Below are 21,507 nucleotides of genomic sequence, written 5' to 3' on the forward strand. Positions count from 1 at the left end.
CAAGACCACAAGCCCTGCATTCTCCTCTCTGAAGCCAAAGTGACTGTACAGAGCCTTTAGAAGCCCACCTGCTGCTGCTAGACCATAGCATTTTGAATAAATCATGCCAAGTAATTTTGTCTGAGCCGGGTGTGTATAGATCTGAAGGACATCTTAGGTTCAAGTGAAACTGAGGCATACCTCCAATGATTGGACCACACATACATTTTTGTAAAGTTATAATATATATTTACCAATCCTGGAGTATTAAATGGCCTAATTTTTAAATTCTAATTGACCTAGGCAATTTCATCTACTTAGTGGTGTTCTTTTGTTTATATTTTGTACACAAATTGCAATTGCTGGTCTTTTAAATTATCTGTATCTGTTTGTATTTGATGCCCAAATATGCAAAGGCTAGTGGTTGATGCAAATATCTACCTACCTACCTACCTACCAACCAAACAACCGTCCAGGCCACTGGATACATATGGAATATCACAATACCTTGACATGTCTTTAAGTTGGCACATGAATATTTTCTGTTTTGGTTACAGGCGAACATGACTACTCTTCTAGAAAGGCAAGTTACAGCATGGCACTTCCGTACATTAGTACTAATTAGTACATTAGTACAGCAGTGCAGAGGACAAATATCAAACATCAGCATCTACCATGTCACTTGCACAACCAAGTATGCACAATCCCTTCTGATGTGACGCTTCCTCTTTGCTTCAGGTTGAATATTACAGTACTAAATGCAAACAGAAAACTGCAATATCCTCAATCAATCCTGAACTTAGTTGGAATAGGAAAGAATGTTCAAAACTCCTTTTAAAAGGTGTCCTTTCTAAATGTCCCTGAATACCATGGGCTACAACCAATCTCTTTGGGAGGATATAAAAGTCAGCCTTCATCACTATACCCAAGCTTCATAAATACCAAGGCCCCCTTTTCCCTGGGAACCGAAAATGCAAGCACTGTTAAAATATTTATGTCCTACAGGAACACTTGAAAGTGAACAGTTGCCTTTGTTACAGGCCTCTTGCATCTCTGGATGCAAAGACAGCATACATTTTAAAAAAATCTTCTTTACTTAATCAATATACCCACCACAATCTGGTTCTACATTCACAATCACTAATGCTCATTAAAACTGCCACAAACACACTAAAAGAGGGATGGATGGAAGGAGAAACCCCTTTTGCCATTGTTTAACCTCAATTGACAGTAGAAAAGGATACTTAAATTGTAATTAATCCACAATTTGAAATATGCACCAGGGTATGGGTAACAAATATCTATGGTGGGGGCTTAATAGACACACTTAAAATAGCTTTAAAACAGTATGCAAAATATCTACAGGTCTGTGACTGGAAATTCTTACAACTCATCATTATCGAGTGATGCCTAAATGCTTAGAGATGTTTCGGCTCACGCATTCAGGGAACCTGTTTTAAGGTGGAGGCAAATAAGCAAGGCCTAGGCACACCAGTATTTTTGAACAGCCTGCTTATGGTATCATGCTTGGCTTCTGACGTAAGCAATGGTACGAGGACTGTGACTATGGAAACCCGCAATTGAGTTGAGAGGGCTACTGCCAGACAGGACACAAGAGGCACCAGACCCAACGGAGAGGCAGGATGCAGTTGGAATCTGCAGGCCTTGCAGAATGTTAAATCTGATATGCTCTTCCCACATTGCCGATTCCAGGCCTGATGAGTGGGGCATTTCCTCAAACTGCTTCTTTCCCACTCTACATGGGTGTCACAGGCAACTCCCTTTTCCTAAACCAAAGCTGAAGTGTACCATGCGTTCAAAAAGCCACAGGAGTTAGAACGGGCTAGACATTACACTGTGTGGCTCCTCCACACAAATCATTGCTTGCCTCCAGCGTTCCTCTCTGAAACCCAATAAGGCACCAGTGGGAAAGAGAGCACATGCGAAATTAATTACTGTAAAATTAAACGGGATTGTCTTTTTCCTCTTCCTTCGCTCCCTTACCCAACAAAGCCCTTCCTGAAATCTCTCCAAGGTGTGTATATTTTATTTAAGTCACCAGAGCCCAAGCAGAACAGCCAAGACATTCACAGAAGTCAAGAAAGAGGAGGGCATGTGAGCACAATAGCTCCTTAAGAGAGCTCGCTCCCCCTCCGTCCCTCAAGCCTTCCCTTGCTCCAATGAACGTTTGGTGTCTGTCCATGAAAAACAAACATCAATCAGGCAACAGGCTGCCCCCCCCCATTCCTGGTCTGAAATAACAGACGTCCCCCACTGGGCTGGGAACGCCACTTCCCGGTCCAGCGCACATAGGGGATAATAACAGGGGAGCAGAAGGGGGGGGGGGTGAAATCCCGCTCCAAGGTGCCAGAATACACAGTGAACTGTGCTTTTCAGAGCCAGAGAAAACTTTGGAACACAACAGCTTTTGATTCCCCTCGTCCCATTGGGCACGTTAATTATTTAATAGCTGGCTCGTGCATTTTCAGCGGTGATCTAGGAGGAGGAGGAGAGGAGGGAAGCAGGCGTTTCTCTCTCTCGCACACGCAGACTGGTCTAGCAGTGTATCTGTCCCCAGCAGGCATGTTGTGCTTCTTGGATGAAATAGTAAGAGGTGAGAGTTTCCAAAACTGGACAGAGGGAAGCAGTTTCCCATTAGGTAGCCGCAGAGTTCACAGTATGAGGCAAAGCAAATGAGACTTGCATGAGGTCTGGGGGTGTGCCCCAACCATGGATTTCTCTGAAACGGAAACTTGGGAAATGTCGGTTTCTCTCTGCCCCACTTTTCAGATGCAAAGGGAACGCATGCTTATATGTTTACTGTTGCCCAGCGCCCAGAATATGAAACGATGTCAGGAATTTTTCTGAGCAGCAGTTCCTCTGGCATGGCTGGACGGTGAAATCTGCAACCTTGTTGGCAGCTCAAGCATTTTCATGGGCAATCAGCAATGGTGCCAGTCAAAGCTTTGGAGAAATCAGATCTGACTGGTCTTGTTCACAAAAGAGAGGGAGGCGGGGGAGACAGAATATGCATCTGGGTATAAATAAAATAAAACCCCCAACCTAGTCTGCCAGCCTGCCTGCATACCATCTAACACCGCTTGATGGGAAACCCCTCCAAAATGACAACACCCTGCTCTGTTTGTTTAAAATTAAACATAGGAAGCCTGGCAGGAAAGCACAAAGGCAACCTTGCCAGCAGCAACAGAAGTAGACTCAGCAAGCTGCTGATCTATGCTAGACACCTGGGTGGCATCTTTAACAGTACAGGCCCACAGGGTGAGGAAAGGAGAACATTTCCTTGGCTAAGTAAATGCTTGAAGCAGGAATGCGTTCGAATTCACACATTTGGAACCAAAGAGGTGGTCTGTTTGTGGGGTTTTTTTAAAGATGAAAACATCTGTCCATGGGTCTACTAGAAAGACAGCTTTGCTTATTATTAAAGCACAGGATGTCTGTGACCCAATGACTGAGAGCTGTGCAAGCAAGCAGGGCTCTCCGACTGTTGGTGACACCAGGCGAGTGTCTCCCGCACACCACAGAATTATAGCGTTGGAAGGGACCCCAAGGGTCTTCTTGTAGAGCTCCACTCGCCCCAGCTGACTATGGAAGCCCTGCCTGTGAGCACATGAAGCTACAAGACCCAACCCAGTAAGATTCCTACATCACACATAACAGAGTTTGGACCGTGGCTGATATGCCACCTGCATTCATTGCAACTATCGTTAGTAGTTATGTGACCACAAACCACAGAGGCTATAAGTCATAGTTAGAACTAAAGTGGCAGGACAGAATTTTCACAGCCAAAGCTGCTCTCTGTCACATATGGTAGAAGAAGGACACAATGTACACAACTATTCACGACTATTGTAGAATTCCTACTGGAACTAACTCCACTGAGTAGTCAAAACCTCCTGTCCTTTTAATTTATTTAAAAAGTCTAAAACCTGCTTGACTTTTATTGTGTGCACATAAGGTAATTTTAAACAATAAAAACACAGTGTTTAAATACTGAACTAATTTAATTTACTATTATTGATTTTACTGGGATGGGGCAGTTTTTCTAACCTCAGACACCCAAATGTGGATTTGGATCCAATGTCATGCTGGCAGGGCTTGTCCAAGACCATTTGCTGCTTGAGGCAAAGCAGCAATCACACCCACACACACGCAACCAAAGTCAAGATCAGTCAACTTGTTCTGGCAATTGGGGCATAAAAACTCACAATAATGTCTCCAACTCCAAGTAAAATTTCTAAAGTAAATAATACTTTGCAGCCCTTTTATGACACCCCAAATCTCACCTTGCCTCATCTCTTGAGAGGGCCTTCTCAGTGGCGGCTCCCAGAATTTCCCTTCCTAGAGAAATTAAGAGTGGCTCCCTCCTTGTCCCTCTGCTGGCAGGTAGAAACTTCCTTGTTCCAAAAGGCTTTGGGGAACTGACTATTTTTAAGGAAAGGGCTGGTGCTGTTAGGTTTTTGTTTTTACTGTAATGATCTGTATGTTGTAATAAATCTTATACACACACATAAACATTCTATTAATGACTAATTGTATTTTAATTATTGTTTTTTTTCTATGTTTTTAGCTGTTTCTATTTTAGCTGTAGGCCACTTTTGAGTTCTTGTCAGGGGAAAAGGTGGGATATAAATAAATATAAGTATAGCAGCAGCAGCAGCAGCAGCAACAACAACAACAACAACAACAGGGCCTTCCCTGCCATCATGATTCAAGAACATAATTACATACAATGGACAAATCCAGGTTGCATGCTCCATTTCTGCACCTTTGGTATCTAGGAAGGTGTATCACTGACAGCAGGAATGTTCCACATGATCAATTTTATATCTGATGAAATTGTTTCATTGTTTTCAGAGACTGTATGGACAGTTTTGTTGTTTGAGTTTGTTGTAATGATTTTATTGTTTCTGTTGCTTGTTTCACTGTGTTTTATTCTGTTTTTACCACGTACACCGCTATGAAGGCTTTATGCTGTGAAGTGGTCTATAAATTTGTTTTACAACAACCACCCGTTTAATCCATGCTGTCCAAATACTACTCAGGAGATGTTGCAGGGAAGTACAGTAGAAACCACACCATGTTAGGAACGACATGCATCAGCCCACAAACAATGCTCTTGCATGGCGGCAGCGAGGAACGAGCATCTTTCAGCAGCAACGAAACTGCCCGTGTCTCCCATTTTGAAAAACTTGTCCTTTCACAGTAGAAAGGTGTGCAATTAACAGCATCAACTTAACAGTGTTGTAAATCTCAGGCAGAAGAGCAATCAGATAAACAGAGGCTGAAGCTTATACTGTCGTGTGTGTGTTCGCGCGCACATGAGTGTGCATTTCTAGGATGAATTATACGCAAAAATGAAATTGCAGGAGTTGTCAGGGCATGAAGGATGCCCCCACGATCCAACCTCATTCACTCAGGATAGGACAGGACAGGCTGCTGTGAGCAATATAGGGATTTACACATCTCAAAATGAAGCTAATATAAAAATCAATTACTGAAACATACCACATGTCAACCCTGGGATTGCTGTGGAGAATGAACTATTACTGCTCGCCGCACAGATTGATCGGGAGAGAGCGCTTCCTGCTCATCAACCGCACGCCCCATGATTCCAAGATTGGGGGAAGGTTTCAGGGGAAAGAACTGTGCATCAGTCTGCAGGGGGGCTGAAACGGCAGCTTGTTAATAGTATTCTCTCTGCTCCAGCTGACCTCACTTCCACAAGAAGGAAATCACTGATTCACAAGAATTTTAGACAGCATCAGGGTTGCACACAAAAGGGAAACTGGACCCATCTGCAATTAAAGCGTGTGCTGTGATGGCATTGATCACTTTCATTGATTGAGCAGAAGGAAACACAAGATGACCTGGATGGTGGGGGGCAACTCCAGTACCCCCTTCTTCTTATCCGGGCACCCCCAAAGCTCCCCCCCCCCGCTGACTTGTCAAATTACTTGTCAATTGCTGGTCTGGCCTCTATTACGCCAGTGACCTGCACCAAGCGCAGGGTTACTCTGCCTGCCTGCAGGAATCCCTAATGGGCTATTATACAACTAAAGGCAGATTAATATTGATAACTTGTCAAACTGTTTCTCAAAAGTTAAGTGTGTGGCTGTAAGAGTCTAAAAGATAAGCAGGGAACAGAGAATCCAGTGGCATTAAAAAAAGAGAGTCACAAACACACAAAGCATCAGAATGCACTTGCCTTTCAATAGCAGCAGTGAGTGTAAATGGAAGTTTTGCTGGGTGGGGGTGTTTGCAGATGAGTCCTGGCTGCACACTCTGGGTGTAATTCATGGGCAGGTCAGTACTAGAGCTACATAAATAACATGATTTATGTCCCCACTGACTGGCAGCAGCTCTCCAGGGTTTTCAGACAGGGTTCTCTTCCAGCCCTACTTGAAAATGCCAGGTATTGAACCTGGAGCCTTCTGCATGCAAAGCAAATGTTCTGCCACTGAGCTGCGGCCCTTACTAAACTGTAAATCTAAACTCGGGAGCACAAAGGGAGTCTAGCCAGAAGCAAATGTTTATTGAAACGAATGAGAGGGAAAGGTAAACAATCATGGGAAAAGATGAAGAGCCCATTCAGTTTTTCTTTTTAAAAATTCTTTTAGCTCAAGGTAATATAAACTGTTATTAGTCAAAGGTTGGAATTATTTATTAAATGCCTTTGCTCATAACCCGATAGCCTCTTTTAATTGACTTTCACACAAACTGAACATGTAAAACTTGTCTGCTGAGGCAGAACCGTGCATGTTGGTTATTTTTCTCTCCTCGTTACAAGACCCCCTCAGAACTCTCCCAATATATACTCTATAATTAAAGAAAACAAACCATTCTTTCTATAACATTTATACTAGTGAGAAGAAATTGTTTATTGTTTAAGGGCTTTCCCTCCCTCCCTCCCCCCTTTTAAGCCCTCACACGCTGTTAACGTTCCAGAATATTTAATTGTGCTGCATTTAAAATGTGAAATATTTTCAGGAAATGAACCAATTCTACCAAGGAATGGCAGTTGCACAGAGACATTTATGCTACCCTAGGTAATGGGATGAGCACGTAGCTTCTCTCTCAACTCCAAAAACGCAGCCGTGGCTTGGACGCTTTAAATCAAAAAGCAATTTCAGTCTGTAATGCTCAAATAAATAATTAAGTACATTCTATCTCCCGCAGTATTGCTTCTATTTATTCTCACCCCAGTGACAGGAATGTAGCAGCGTACCCCAATAACCTTAAAATAACAGACCTGCCACCCACCAGAGAGTGCAGAAATGTTTACAACTCAACTTTTCACCCTGATACTACAAAGGAACACTGTATACCAGCTTAACAGTGGAAAATACTCAGCTGGAGATGGCTGGGTTAAGTTGCGGAGAGGTTCGATATTGCTGTCTTGTCTTAGACAATACTAGATTGGTGTTGATATTAAAACCATAAATTGCTTCTCTCCCTCAGCTGTTGGTCCTGATGACATTTTTGCCCATGTAAGTTGAGCTTTCCTGACATGAGACAAACGGCACCGATTGAAAACTGACCTCGGTGTGTGGCTGTGAATTTTCCACTGGGCCTTAACAGAAGAGTGGTATGAGTTGCGAGAGTCGGTGAATAAATGGTGCAGGGAATCTTGGTGTTAATGTACAGGATTGAACTGCAGATCTAAGTGTCGTCAGAAGAGAGACAGGGGACCTATGGCCATCCACATGTTGTTAGACCCCATCAGCCACAGCCACTGAGTCCACTGGTGAGGGAAGATGGGAGTTGTAGGACAACAATATCTGGAGGGCTGCAGGTTCCCCTGCTCTGCTTTAGGTCCTCATGTGACTGGCTGTGCAGTCACAGAACATGAAGAAGGTGAAGAATTGATTTATGGAATTCACTGCCACGAGATCACACTAATCCAGAGAGGAGATGTTTCTCAACATGGAGCTTTCCATGTTTGGGATTCTATGCCTCTGAATTCCAGTTGATGGTGAGCAACTATTAGGAAGAGAGGTTGAAAACTTTCCTGTGGACTTCCCAGAGGCATTTTATTGGCCATTTTGGGAAGCAGAACACTTGACTAGATGGACCTATGGTCTGCCCTAGCAGCACTTTTCTTATGCTTCCACAATGGACCAGTGAACAGTGATGGAGCTACAGCTTTAGGAGCCGGGCCCTATGATCAATATGAAAAAATCCAGGCTATTTAACTGTACAACTGGGGAGTGAGCCTCACTGAGCACAGTGGAACTTGTATGTGAGTTAACATGCACGGGATTGTGATGTAAAGCAATGAATGCTTATGGCCTATTTTGGTTGTCCATTCTTTCAGTATGAATAAGCCTTTCCTGGATATCAGTCCCAAACACACTTAGAATGGTGTGCCTCGGTTCTTGATAGTATCTCACCCAGTTGGCTGCAAACTGGAACCCAAGTGTGTGTGACACAGCAAGGAGGCACTCTGATAAGATGATGTCCCGAGTGGAAATTCCACATTCCTAGGATGCTTCACATCTTCTAGAGATGAACAGACAAACACCTGTGCCACAAATGTATCTGCAGCATTTCTTACAACATGAGAAACACATACCTCTCTATCTGTCTTGCCTTAATGTCTTCCATAGGAATATGAAACCATGTACAGATACAAACGATGGGGATGGCTACCATACAACGCAAAAACACATATACATAGCATTTAAAGAAATGTACCTACAATTTCTGTGAAATGGAACTGGACTTTAAAAATCAGGAGAAGGCAGATATAGTATGGGCTGCTTATTATTATTTTTTCATTGTCCAAATTTTATCCCCAAAACAATCCTGTAAAGTTGGCTAGGCTGAGAAATAGTAACTGTCCCAAGGTCAAAGCACTTCATATACCTGAACAAAGTTCTGAACCGGGGTTGTCCTGTTTCATGACACCACACCAGCTCTCCTTAATTTCCACATAAAGAGACTCATTGATTCTGTGCATCCACTTCTTGCATTTGGTCAACCAGCTGCCTAAGAGATTTATCAAGCTTTAATCAGGCAATATAGTACTCGGACCATAAAAAGGCAGGCCTGAAAGGGATGGCTCCCACACATTTAGATTTCAGACGAAGTGCTGGAACAGCTGCTAATTATGACGGACTATTTTCATTTGATTTTTTTTTTCAGATTACTTTTCATTTGTGTAAACTGAGATCCAGCAAGAACCACCCACTCCCGGCCAAAAGGAAATCTAATTAGCCATCTCCATTACTGGCTGGCCTCAATAAAATATTTCATCTCGCTGACGAATTCCATGCCTCTAAGGAAGACAAGAGAAACAAGTGGGGGAGGAACAGAGGAAATGCAGAAGCAAAAGAACTTGCCCAGGGTCAGACCACAGGCAGCAGCGGGGGCATAGCCTGGATCTCTTTCTGCCAAGCTCATTTCCCTAGACAAAAACAGAAGGCTGCAGAGTACTGTATATGCTGAGAGCAGCTTCGCCTGTGTTAGTTTCCACTTCACTGGAAGCCTGCCGGGAGCCAGGTGAAGTAACCATCCATTTCCAAACCCTCCCACGCCCCCAAGTCCTTCCTGAAATAATAAGGTATCCATTCTGAAGCAGCATGCCCTATCTCTGGAGGTTTTGCATTTCTAGTTTTTAAAATGATTTACTATGACAGTTTAGCACAGCAGGGAAGGAAAGGGGAGTGGGGGGAACATAGGAAAACACTCAGTCCCCTTAAGGCAACAGAATTATGCAGCCCTGATCTCCAAAGAACACGGTCTCTTTTCTGGATCAGACATGCTAGTCAAAACCTCAGAGTCCTCTTAACAAGAAATCTCTCTTGCTGGCCTGAGGCACTATTCTGTGGCCAGGAAGACAAAATAAAAAAGACAATAAAATAAAAGGCAGAGACTTCAAAAGGATTGCAAGCTGTTAGCCCACATGGCAGGCAGTTGCAGATCATCCCACATTGACAATTAGAGGCTACCTGCTGAGAAAATGTGGTTTCTGCTCAGCAAAGGCTGTACTGACTGGTCAGATTCTTTTTTAAGCCCATTACTGTGAAGGGTTTAAGTAGCTCTAAGAAGCTGGGGTTTCTCCCTAGTAAAGGGTGTCTATCAAGCTCTATGGAGTTAAAATGCTCTGGAACAACGCCGATCCTTTTAATACATCCAGTGGCCAATGCTAAAAGAGTTGATGGTGAAGTCCTTACAGGTTTTTCCTTTTGGGGTTGGGTGGTCCACAGTCTTCAAGAAGTGACGGCACATCAGACTTTAATACCAGTGAAGGCAGTGAATGGAAAGTGTGTGTGGAAACCATTGGAGGGGTGTGTGTTTGTTTATAGGTCAAAATCAAATACTACTACTACTTCTACCATATGCAATTTTGGCAGTTAGAAGCAAGGGCTACCAACTACTGTGACTTGCAGTCAGAGCTTCATTTATATCCAAACTAACATACCAATTCAAAACCCGACTCAGCTGTTTGCCCCAGTGATCTCTAGGGGCCGTAGTTTTGCAAGGGGACAAGAGATTCCCTGCTCCATCACAAATCTATGGTGCTAAGGCAGGGCTACTTGGAGGACACTTATGAAAGTTAAACCAGTTTGAAATGTTTGAGGAACTGGACACAGAGGAAGGAGTCAACTTCCTTCATGGGCATAAATCACCCTATATATGAAATAAAACCAACAGGTGCATGGTCAGCCAAGCTAGTTACTATGGCAACGGCCAAGTGATTATAGCATGTCAACTCATTAGCGAGTCTTGAGAAGGGAGTCGTAGTCTGTGTTATGTCTTAAATTGCTGGACCAACAGAAATTATTAGTATTTATATGTATCTGCAAAGCCTACAAGCTGTATACATATCCAAAACTGTATTACTGAAGCCTTTTATCTTTTGCAACGGTAAACTATTTGGACCTTAATTTGCCTGTGTGGTGATTGGAACTGGGGGCAACATGTCTGCTGCATGGGTATGTCACCTAAGATTCCCAACATGAAATTCTGAAAGTCATAGTATTTGGAAACTATATTTAGATAGTCTAAAGCTCAGAGAGTCCATCCTCTCTACAATAGGAGTAAAAAAATGTTAACAAGAAGTAGCCACAGCTCAAAAAATGTTAACAAGAAGTAGCCACAGCTCTCTTTAAAATCAGAGATTTATTGGCCCTTTTTACGGTAGAACACCAAAGATGCTAGAGTTACTGCATCAGCTGGCTACTCGACTCAAAAGCCCTTTGGTAGGGCTTTTTCACTTGAAGGGCACCAGACTTTGAGGCAACCTTATATTTAAGTCTGTTAGCCATTAATGGCCAGGAACTGCATGCAAGTGAGTGAGTGGCTGGGCTGGAATGATAGAGGTGGAATCCTTGATCTAAGAAACCAGGCAGGCAAGTAAATGAGTGAAGCCACCTCTTCTCACCCTACCTAGAAATATAGCTTTCCATCACTCCAGAGGATGATGATGATTTTCATGTAGTAAATTTGGGGATCTTATCTACAAGGCCATTTAAATATATATTTATTGATTTTTAAATATTAAACAAGTATAACAACAAACAACAACAAACATATTCATTATTGCAGCATGCAAATCTACAAGGCTGGTTTGAGTGCAAGACAGGAACATTTTTCAACACTTGGACCTCAGCACTGAAAGTGAGATCAGTTAGGTACAAAAACAGTGTCAAGCCAAAATCTGCCAGCTGTTATCTACCCCCACCTATTTTGCTGTCCCATTTGCAGGTGGAAAAACAAGAAAGGCATTTCAGCAATTTACCAGGTGAGCCACCAGCAGTGGCTATGTCTTTGGCCTATCACCACATGAGTTATTACATTTAGGTTTGAACAAAGCAAAGGACATACTGAGGCAATGTTTGCTTGAAAATAATCTGTCTGCAATGAGAAAATTGAGTCCTTTGTACGACTTGTTTCCCAGCTAGTCCTCTTGATACGGTAGCATTGTATCAACAAGATCTAACATACCTGAATATACTTTATTGAGTGCACAACTGAATGTGCCTGCCTTCAGCAGTACACATTATAAGAGAATCCCATTACAAAACTGGATATGTCCATGTGGATATGGCAGTGTCAAAACTGTGGTTTGTTGTTTGGCTCTTTGTGTGGAGATTTGCATAAAGAGTTAATCACTTTGTTTTTAAGAGTCTCAACCTGGGAGTCTAGGCGCTTATTACATGGCTTTTCTCCTTGGAGATAAAGACTAGCTGGTGGCAGCAAAAACTGCAGTGCCCTGAGTTTTAAACTATGTAATTTTTAAATTCTGATTGAGTTTGGCAATTTCATCTGCACAGTGGTGTTTCTATGTTTATATCAGCACACAAATTGCAATGACTGATGTTTTAATTTAGTCTGGTAATTTTACCTGCTTATTTGTTTATATACATATCTTTGATTTTTTTTACTCTAATTGCAAAGCCCAGTGGATGATGCAAACAAATATCTAACACCAGTGGCATAGCACAATTCTCATGCTAGCGGTGTGGATAGGGCTTTGGGGGAAAGAGACAGCACCCCTCATCTCCTCCCCCCATTTATTATTATTATCATCTGTCCTTCACCAGTAAGTCCCAGAGTAGGTTACAATAACCTAAAATCAGAATCAAAAACAGTTAAAATAAATCATAGTCACAGGAATAGAGTGGGTCCCGAACACACATCTCAGGTGCTGGGGGAAAGAGGTGCCCGTTCAGTATTCACAAAAAGCTATATAAAGAAAGTAGCAGACACACCTCTGTGGGGAGGAAATTCCCACACTTGGGGGTTGCTGGAGAGAATGCTCTCTTCTGGGCTGCCACCACCCTGAACTTCTGACCAAGGCCAGAACAACCAAGAGGGCCCTCAGCTGATCTTAACACCCAGGAGATTCTGTAGGGAAGGAGGTGGTCTATCAGATATATGGGGCCTAAAGTGCTTAGGGTTTTAATTACAAGCATGTGTACTTTGAATTGGGTCCAAAAAATAACTGGCAGTTCAATGCCCCTCTAAGAAATATTCCTTGCTCAGAATGCCCTAGAATAGTGATGGCACAACACCCTTCTGAGCAAGGCTTCATGGTCATGAAGCATTATGGCAATGGACATTTGGGATGGGGTGGCTAAGAGGAACCCACCACAAATACACGTGGCAGCCGCAAAACACCAACACATGAAAGACCCGAGGGATTTCAGCCCTGAAACCCCACACAGCACAATACTATCATGATGTTCAGCAGTGGAATGTGAGAAGTCCCTTAAGAAGTCTGTGGACAGTGTCCTCAGAATGCGGTCAAGGGGACAGCATTTAACTTCTAAACAGAGAGGCCCCAAGGCTCAGACCTGCATGGGAATCACACCTTAGGGCCTGGAAGGAATTCATCCTAAGTATTTTGGGACAGGTGCTCAGTGGCAAGTGGAAAGCCTTGCTCGACATGCTCAAAGGCACTTTCCTTTACAGAAGCAGCACCTGTGGCTAAAGATAAGGAGTGGTACCAAGTGGGCCAGGTTTGATGGAGCAGTGGCAGGGCCACACAGGACTCCAGCACGGCATTCCCCACTCCTCTCCTAGAAATACTTCTGGAGCTTCAAGTACAGAAAGCAGCAGATAAAGAGATAGGTAGCTCCAAGGCAAGGTTCCTTAAGGTTCTGGGCGCTGATGGAAAGGAGGGAGCTGTACCACATAGAGAATGGGGTAGCCAACATGGCGCCCTCCAGTTGTTGTTGGACTGCAGCTCCCATCATCCATGGCCATTGGTTACACTGGCTGGGCTGATGGGAGTTACAGTCCCACAACATTCAGAAGGCACTACGTTGGCTACACCTGCTGTAGAGCCTCAGTACCCTGAATTATTAACCTTTTGGAGTCCATAATTCAAGCAACCTTCTTTCCTATGTGGCCTGAAGTAAATGGCTTGTCTTTCAGACAGAAAATTGGAAGGGGGGTGGGGGGGAAAGAGAGAGAGAGAGAAGAGAGAAAAGAATATGAAAGAGAGACTGTCTTATTAGAGAGCAATGTGTGTGAAAGCTGGGTGCCAAAACAAACAGTCTTTTCTTATTTGTCCATTGATTTATTCGCAGGGAGGATATATTGTAAAGGCCTCAACAGTGAACAGTTCACTCCCTTTGCACCAGGAAGAAATGTCTGCAGCCTCGTGCCAAGAAACAGCAAAGAAACAGCGGCTGCTCACCACCCTCAGATGAGGACCTCTCTATACTTTTATGTTTAATGATTGTTTCCTGGCAGGGAGCAAGGCTGGGGAAGGGAAGAGGACCAAATCTGGCAGAAAGCCATTTGAACCAAGCCCATTTCATGGTTGTGGACAGTTAAAGCCATACTGGAAAACAAAACACGTCCCAGGATATGCCTACTGGAAACCTATGGTTATCTGTTGCTTTGAGTTTGTTTTCCCACCTTCAAATATAGGCATTTTTGTATACAAAATAATAAATAAGTGCAAGTCTTTTGTCAACCTTTTCAGACTCAACAGAAAAGGTATTGGGACCCACAAAATCACTTGAATCCTATTCATGTTTATTTGGAGCACAGGCCTGCTGTGTTCAGTGTAGGTTCACTCGGAGCTAAGCATGAATTAAGGCTGCAGTCGTAGGGTTGTAACCAACTAAGTTCTATTCGGGGCAGACCCATTGAAATTAATGGACCTACTATTTTCAACAGGTCTGTTCAGAGTAGGATTCACATTGGCAGCAATAAATAATAAAATAAAATAAAATACTACCATCTTTGTAAGGAAAAAAAAACTTACAACAAAATCCACAGCAAGCTGACACAACAACAGATATGTGATAACTCGGGATCCCGGAAAAGTCCTCCAAAAGCTCATTAATTTTTTTATAGATATGTCTGCATAAATATATATAAAGTAAAATAAAAGGTATGCCTGTCTACTCCTTGTGCATGTGTCTGTCTTCTCTCTTTCTCCCTTGAAAACCCTAGAAAGATGGAAGGAAGGGCGCCGCTTCCACTCGTGTGGCCCTAGGCCGGAAAAGTATGATCCACTTGAGGGTCGGAACAAGGTAGTTTTACACCAATGAAGTAATCAACAACAACAACAACAACAACAACAACAACAAAATCATGGCTGACCCGGAGAAAACAGTGGGCAAAAGGAATCAATGGGGCGCTGCCTCTTGAGATTTCTTACAACGGGCAGAGTTCTCCAGGGCAAACTGAGCGATCCAAAGCTCAGCCTGCCTCTGAAGCCCAGAATTGCTGGTTATACCTGGATGGATAATGCATCTTGTAGTTTTCATGCCCTGGAAATATGTCTTCAGATGAACAACAAGCAGCTCAACAAAACATCAGGGAAGTATTTCTTCAAAATTACCTACCTTTAGTTGCTGCAGGGGAGAACAGCTTCTCTGAGCCTTCAGAAGCCTGAAAAGAACAAAAGAAAGAGGGTTAACTAAATGAGAGTTTATGATTTCCCAACAGCAATAAGAAAACAAATCAGTCTGAGGTCGAAGACTGCAGTTATGTGTCACACCTGGAGGGTGCAATGTTGTGCCATTAAAAAAAGAACCAAGGATGGAGAAGCTGGTGAGGAGAGGAAGCATGTGAAAACTGGGCCCTGATCTCATATCTTTCCTATCCATTGAGGCAACCATGCAACACATAAGCTATATTCAATTATTCTTCCCACTGAAAGCACAAGGTATCGAGATGGATCCTTATCTCTTGTTGAATAAGGAAGGACTGAACTGGGAGTGGCAGAGATATAGAAAAAAAGAGGCCTATATTGTACCAAAACACAGGCCCTCTCATTTCTTCCCTCACTACTCTGCTTAGCAGATTTATTAACAAAGCTGCTTTCTCCCATTTATATCCAGGCTGTATTCTGCTTTTTGAACTCCAGCCATGCTGTAACTTCTGCCCTGGGAAGTAGTTAAGAAATCCAATTAACCTAAACCTTGTAAACAGCTTCATGGTAATCAGGGGCACTGGGTTTCAGCCAGGATAATAGCAGCACGCACTGTTAAAAAAAAAAAAGGAAAAATAAAAGGAAAATCCATGTACATAAAGGTTTTCTTAAATAAAATCTTTCAAGGGTTCTTTCCACTCCATGAAACAAGAAAAGTTCATGGGGCAAATATAAAGGCTAAATAGTCATTATTTTGGGGTTCTGATATTTATTCAATTTTCAATTACTCAGTTAACTGAATTTTAATTCCCTAAAAAGGGACCCCAGATTAACTGGCCGGTGTATTTAAATTATTTTTAATAGTTGCCCTTATAACAGCTTCAGATGGCAAGTTCTGTGAGGCAGTGGGGAATACCATTTGATGATAAGCCACCATCTAAAAGCCAAGAAAGCGTATTTTCTTTAGAACTGTTAGTTTTTCACTCAAAAGCAAATTTGACCCATTGGTTGATTAGATGATCAAAACTAATATAAATAATTGACTTAAAATCTCCTAACTGTTTGACAGCCCTGCTTATTTTCAAGGATTGCACTGTACAATACTATTCTGAAATGTGCTGCTGAAAGAGGGTAATTGAGGGTAGCCTGAAAGAGGGTAACAGAGTAGCCTGTGGGTCTTCTGTTTTTACCTAGCGTAGTTGTTAATGTAGTGAAGTTCCTTCACAAGACAAAAGTTTTGACTATTCCAAGTGGGCTAGATCCATGATATAAAAGAATGTGCAAGGCTTATTCCCGAGTAAGAGTGAAATTCAAACTTAAGTTGCCATCTGGAAAAGATTAGCAAAGTAATGGAGCGTCCACACCTGCAGATCTGCTAAGTCAGGGGGCAGGCAAATTGCTGAACCAGCTTGAAGCTGGTATAGCAATCAGGGCCAGATTGGACCTGGTGCAGTCATATGATAGTGGTGGGGCTGGCTCATCCCTTTCCCCGGAAGGCCCCATGTTTTGAGGCCTTCCATAGGCTGCTGTCAGGAACAGCACTTCTGTCTACCTCAGGCATAGGCAACCTTCGGCCCTCCAGATGTTTTGGACTACAATTCCCATCATCCCTGACCACTGGTCAGGTAGGGATCACGGGAGTTGTAGGCCAAAACATCTGGAGGGCCGAAGGTTGCCTATGCGTGGTCTACCTGTTCGCTAAGTGGAATGAGGCTGAACTGGCTGAGTGACAATGGCATCGCTCGGTGGCCAGAGGTTGGGAAGAGAGGGGCAGGTCCATGCAATCCAAACCCTCCTCCCCAAGATGGCACAGAGAGGGTTTAGATTGCAGTGCTAATGTGTTAAAGACTGCAGCCTGTGTGTCTAACAGGAAGGAGATGAGATCTGCTTTTTTAAAAAAATTCAACTCATGGCTGAGCTAAGTTGATTTTCTTTCCAACATCATTGATTTTATTCTGCCCCTCCTCGGAAAGCTTGCATTATTAAGTGTCTCGTGAATTGTACTGCAACACTGCATATTTCATAGCCAGAGATTTCAGAAGCAAAATTTTTAAAAAACCCAGAGAAACATAACCAGACTTGCTAGAACGCTGGGCCCTGACCCAAAAGGATCACCGGAATCAATGGGAGCTTATTTTTCCTTGCTTCAATGGCCTTTGGGCTGGGCCTTTTACAGGCAGTAAAAAATATATTCTCTATCAAGAGTTACTTCTGAGTGACAAGGGCTTACAAGCGGCAGGATCTTACTGAATGCAGCTGCCTTTGAGAGAGAGAGGGGAGGAAAAACAACCAGTGGATGATGAGGCAGAACCCAGAAGATAAAGAACTGTTTAGCCATACATTTCCCCCAAAGGTTGCCTCTGGTCATTGAACAAAATAACCCATGAAATCCTTTGGGAGATGGAGCATCTCTTGTGGATGCAATTCTGCTTCGGGGTTATTATGTTTAAATCATCTTTTGCAGCAGAAGTGAAACAAAGGTCAGTCGCCATTCCTAGCCAAGCTTTTGGTTATTTATTTACTGCAGACCAGCCCTGTGATGCTGACAAGCATATTAAAAAGGCTCCTGACAATTCACTTTTCCCATTCCCTGTAAAAAAACAAAACCTCAAATGCCCCCGTCTACCCAACCAACCTATTTCTTTATCAACAAATTAAGGAGCAAACATATAGTGTCGTGTCCAGCTGAGTCCTACTGAAATTAATGGACCCAAGTTAGTCATGTGCATTAATTTAAATGGGTCTACTCTGAGTAGGATTAACAACGTTGCAACCTACAGCATCTAAATCCTTAAAACAATGAGTTTTCTTCTAGATCTTCTAGATGCCCCTTATTTTGGGGGTACATGCAAACACCTTCCAGACACTAGACTGACTGGTGCTGAATTTAAATCCCAGGCTAAAGGGGGCCAAATACAATCAAATCACAAACACTCTTTTTGCTGTGCCAACCTCACCCATCATCACCCCAGTACCTGCCCCACAGACAATCCAACTTCTCCTGCTAATTCAGTACCAGGTCAAAAGCTTAATATCAATTTTACATTGTGTGTGTATAGACTGTTTTAAACTTGAACATGCTTATTATTTACAGCTGCATCCAGAATACTAGCAAGAAGAGACAGAACAGGGTAGGGCAGAAAGTAGACTGGGTTCTACCCCCAAATTATTACTTCACCCCCAAATTATATTGCTGAAATGAAGGAAGTGGTGTTTGCATGTGTGCAACTAGGATTGCCTTTTTCTGTGGAAGGACGGGCACTCAGTTCGGCCCTGGTACTCAAAACAAATTCCTGGGATCAGAATTATTTAATCCTAAATGCATATATTTGTACCTGTCTCCAGTTAGTGTATCTCAGGATTCCAGTTAAAAAAGCCAAGAAGATCTACTGCCTCTGTTAGCAGCAATCTAGATTCACTTAACTTGATAATGAACTGCATTACACAAGTCACACAACAGCTCAGTTCTTGCAGATGTCCCAGTTCCCTTCCCCATTTGCACTGCATGCAAGGGACTCTTGCAAATTTGCAGCAACCATGAATTATTTTATTGCACTGTATCACAGCGTCCTGCCTTCTGTGGAAGGACAACAACATGGAGTTAACTGCATAATCAATATACCATAGTGTCACTGAATTTTCATATCTGACTCAACTGTGCGTGCGCGTGCATGCACATCAGTGTTCTTGTATGATTGTGTACAACACTGGTAGCCTTCAGTTCCAATTGTGTTACTTGATTGGGTGTGTGTGATTTATCAATGGACTCATCTACTGAAACTTGTTCAATTGTTCAGTGCATAATGCAGAATGAAACAACATCAATAAACCTTACCCTCTGAACCTTGGATAAAGGACCAAAAGGGACATGGGGAGGGATATTTAAAGAAGAAGAATATACAAAAACTAAAGGCTCGGCTCAGTCAATAACTGCAGTGTCCAATACAAAGGATTTTCACCCACATATATACTAACAATGAAGTTAAGCTCCTGCACAAAAATCTGTCCCCAGAACAATACCGATTTCACCACATTTAACACACAGTGTCCATGGTAAGTCTTTGATATTGCTAATGTAGGCAATGTATTTTATGGTGCCTTCAACAGGTCTACATGAAAGCATCACATTATGATTACACATAAATCCAAATATTGTTCGCTTACCAAAACTGAAACCCTATGTCGTGTAATACATGTGCAGAGGGGGCAGACAATAGCTTTACTATTTTACTTTTTTAAAAGAAGAAACTGAGCCAGATGCGAACTCCTAAACAGGAAGCTGAATTCACACATCATGCTAAACCATGGTAGTGCAACATGCATAAGCAGAAATGAGCTGGAGTAGATCGTGGGCGCCTGCACTCCCCATGCCCCCTCATTTGCTTCTGCTTTACATTAACCACTGTTTGCATGTTGTCAGGACCAGGAATCATTGTTAATATTAAGTATAGTCAGTTTCAATAAGCTACTGTTAGTGGTTGGCTGCCTTGAAACTAACCATAGTTAATCACAGTTTATCCCGCCAGATAATATAACAAACTACAATTAACCAAAACAAAGAGCAGAAGCTTCTAAATTTTCCCTCATGGCCACACAGAAGGAGGAGAGGGGATGGGGAGCAGGAGAACACAAGCCACACACTCACAATAGCTTTTCTCTCCCCCACCAACCCACTTATTTGGGTTCTAGTCTGTGCATGTTGCACTAAACCACGGCTTAGTGAGATGGATGAACACAGCCACTGCCTTTACCTTTGTTTTAAATCTGAAAAAAGACTTTTCATAAATGGTAGTGCAAATGAGGAAGGGAAGACTTGTACTGCACCTTACAAGCAACATACACATAATCACATTCTGCACAACAACCACAAGAGCAACAAATGTGACATTAGGGGAAGAGTTGTGTTTTCCCAGGTTTGAAACACCGGGATTTGGGGAATGCCCTGGAAATGGGGTATCTTCACAGAAAGGGGGGGATATGTGGCCCATGCAGAAAAATAGGAAACAAATGTGTGTTTATTATCCAATAGAGAAATCCATTTAAAGAAATTGCAGCCCATAGCAATTCTCCTCCTGTCTTTTCTGTTACCCCAAGCAATCTGTTTACATTTGTTTGTAGAAAGGAGGGAGATGAGGGAAGTTATATTCCAAAGACACTAGGGAACATGATCCCTTCTTGTAGACAGAGTAAGGAAGCACCTCAAGCAGTAGTTTGGGTGTCCACAAAGGGCACCAATCTGTCAGCTATTTGATGTATTATCCTATTTTTACAACACAGGAAGGGAGGCATCTTCAGCCTTAGGCACCAAAAGGCCTGTGTTGGCCACTCTACTGGACTAAGGCCAGTGCTATTTTTCTAGAAAAAATAACCACGAACACCTCCCTTGTTCTCTTATAATGGCAATAGTTTGTTATGGTTGCTGAGAGTTGTTAGAAGACCCCTATTCCCCTCACAGAGCTACAATTACTCAGGTTTTGTCTTCTGGGAAGAGGACTTAATTATTAAACCACTCTGGGAACTGTGGCTCTGTGACAGGGATAGGGATCTCCTAACAACTCTCGGTGCCCTTAACAAACTACAGATCCTAAGATGCTTTGGGCTGAAAGGTTAAATAATTCATTGACTTCCACTCTGTAGACCCCTTTCCTCCCCCCCTCCCCCCCGCTACCAGTAGCAAAGTCTTATAAAATGGGGCACAAGGCATGGAATGGTTTCATGTACCCTTGAGTGTTTTGCTGCTTGTATGAGATTCCCGCCCCCTGCTCCCACCGTCACTGCCATCCACTGGCAGATGCAGGCAGACAAGTCCAGCCCAAAGCTTTGGGATGGAAGATAATTCTATTTTTGAAGGTGCATTTGGTGCCTGTCTTCTTCCCTTTGACTGCTCCTTACTTTCACCCCCATGTTCTATACACCAGATCCAAAGGAAGGTATTTTTCATGAAAACTGTCATGTTTGTTAAAAGGGCAGGAGGGGAAACTTTTCTTTCCTGGATTTTTTTTAAGGGTTGAATTTTCTTTTTTGTAGAAAGAACAGACAAGATGGAATGGGACACACTTGAAGGCAACGAAGGACAGCCTTCAAGGTAGCTCTGCACCAAATAATGAAGAACTTTTAAAAAGGCACACACAAAAATCCACATTCTAGCTTACTTTCAAAAGGTTTGG

General features: G+C 42.8%; 1 protein-coding gene across 10 annotated transcripts in view; it reads right to left on the bottom strand.

Annotated features, from left to right (window-relative positions):
* The window catches only part of FBRSL1 (fibrosin like 1), a 791,959-nt gene that overhangs the window by 77,875 nt on the left and 692,577 nt on the right, over positions 1-21,507 (bottom strand). For all 10 annotated transcript variants that reach the window (XM_083476390.1, XM_083476383.1, XM_083476387.1 and 7 more), the window contains one exon: positions 15,312-15,357. In XM_083476390.1, the coding sequence (XP_083332516.1) occupies positions 15,312-15,357 (46 nt within the window). The remainder of the gene's footprint in view (positions 1-15,311; positions 15,358-21,507) is intronic.

Source organism: Podarcis liolepis (assembly GCF_965112155.1).
Source record: "Podarcis liolepis genome assembly, chromosome: 15".
Taxonomy (NCBI): Eukaryota; Metazoa; Chordata; class Lepidosauria; order Squamata; family Lacertidae; genus Podarcis; species Podarcis liolepis.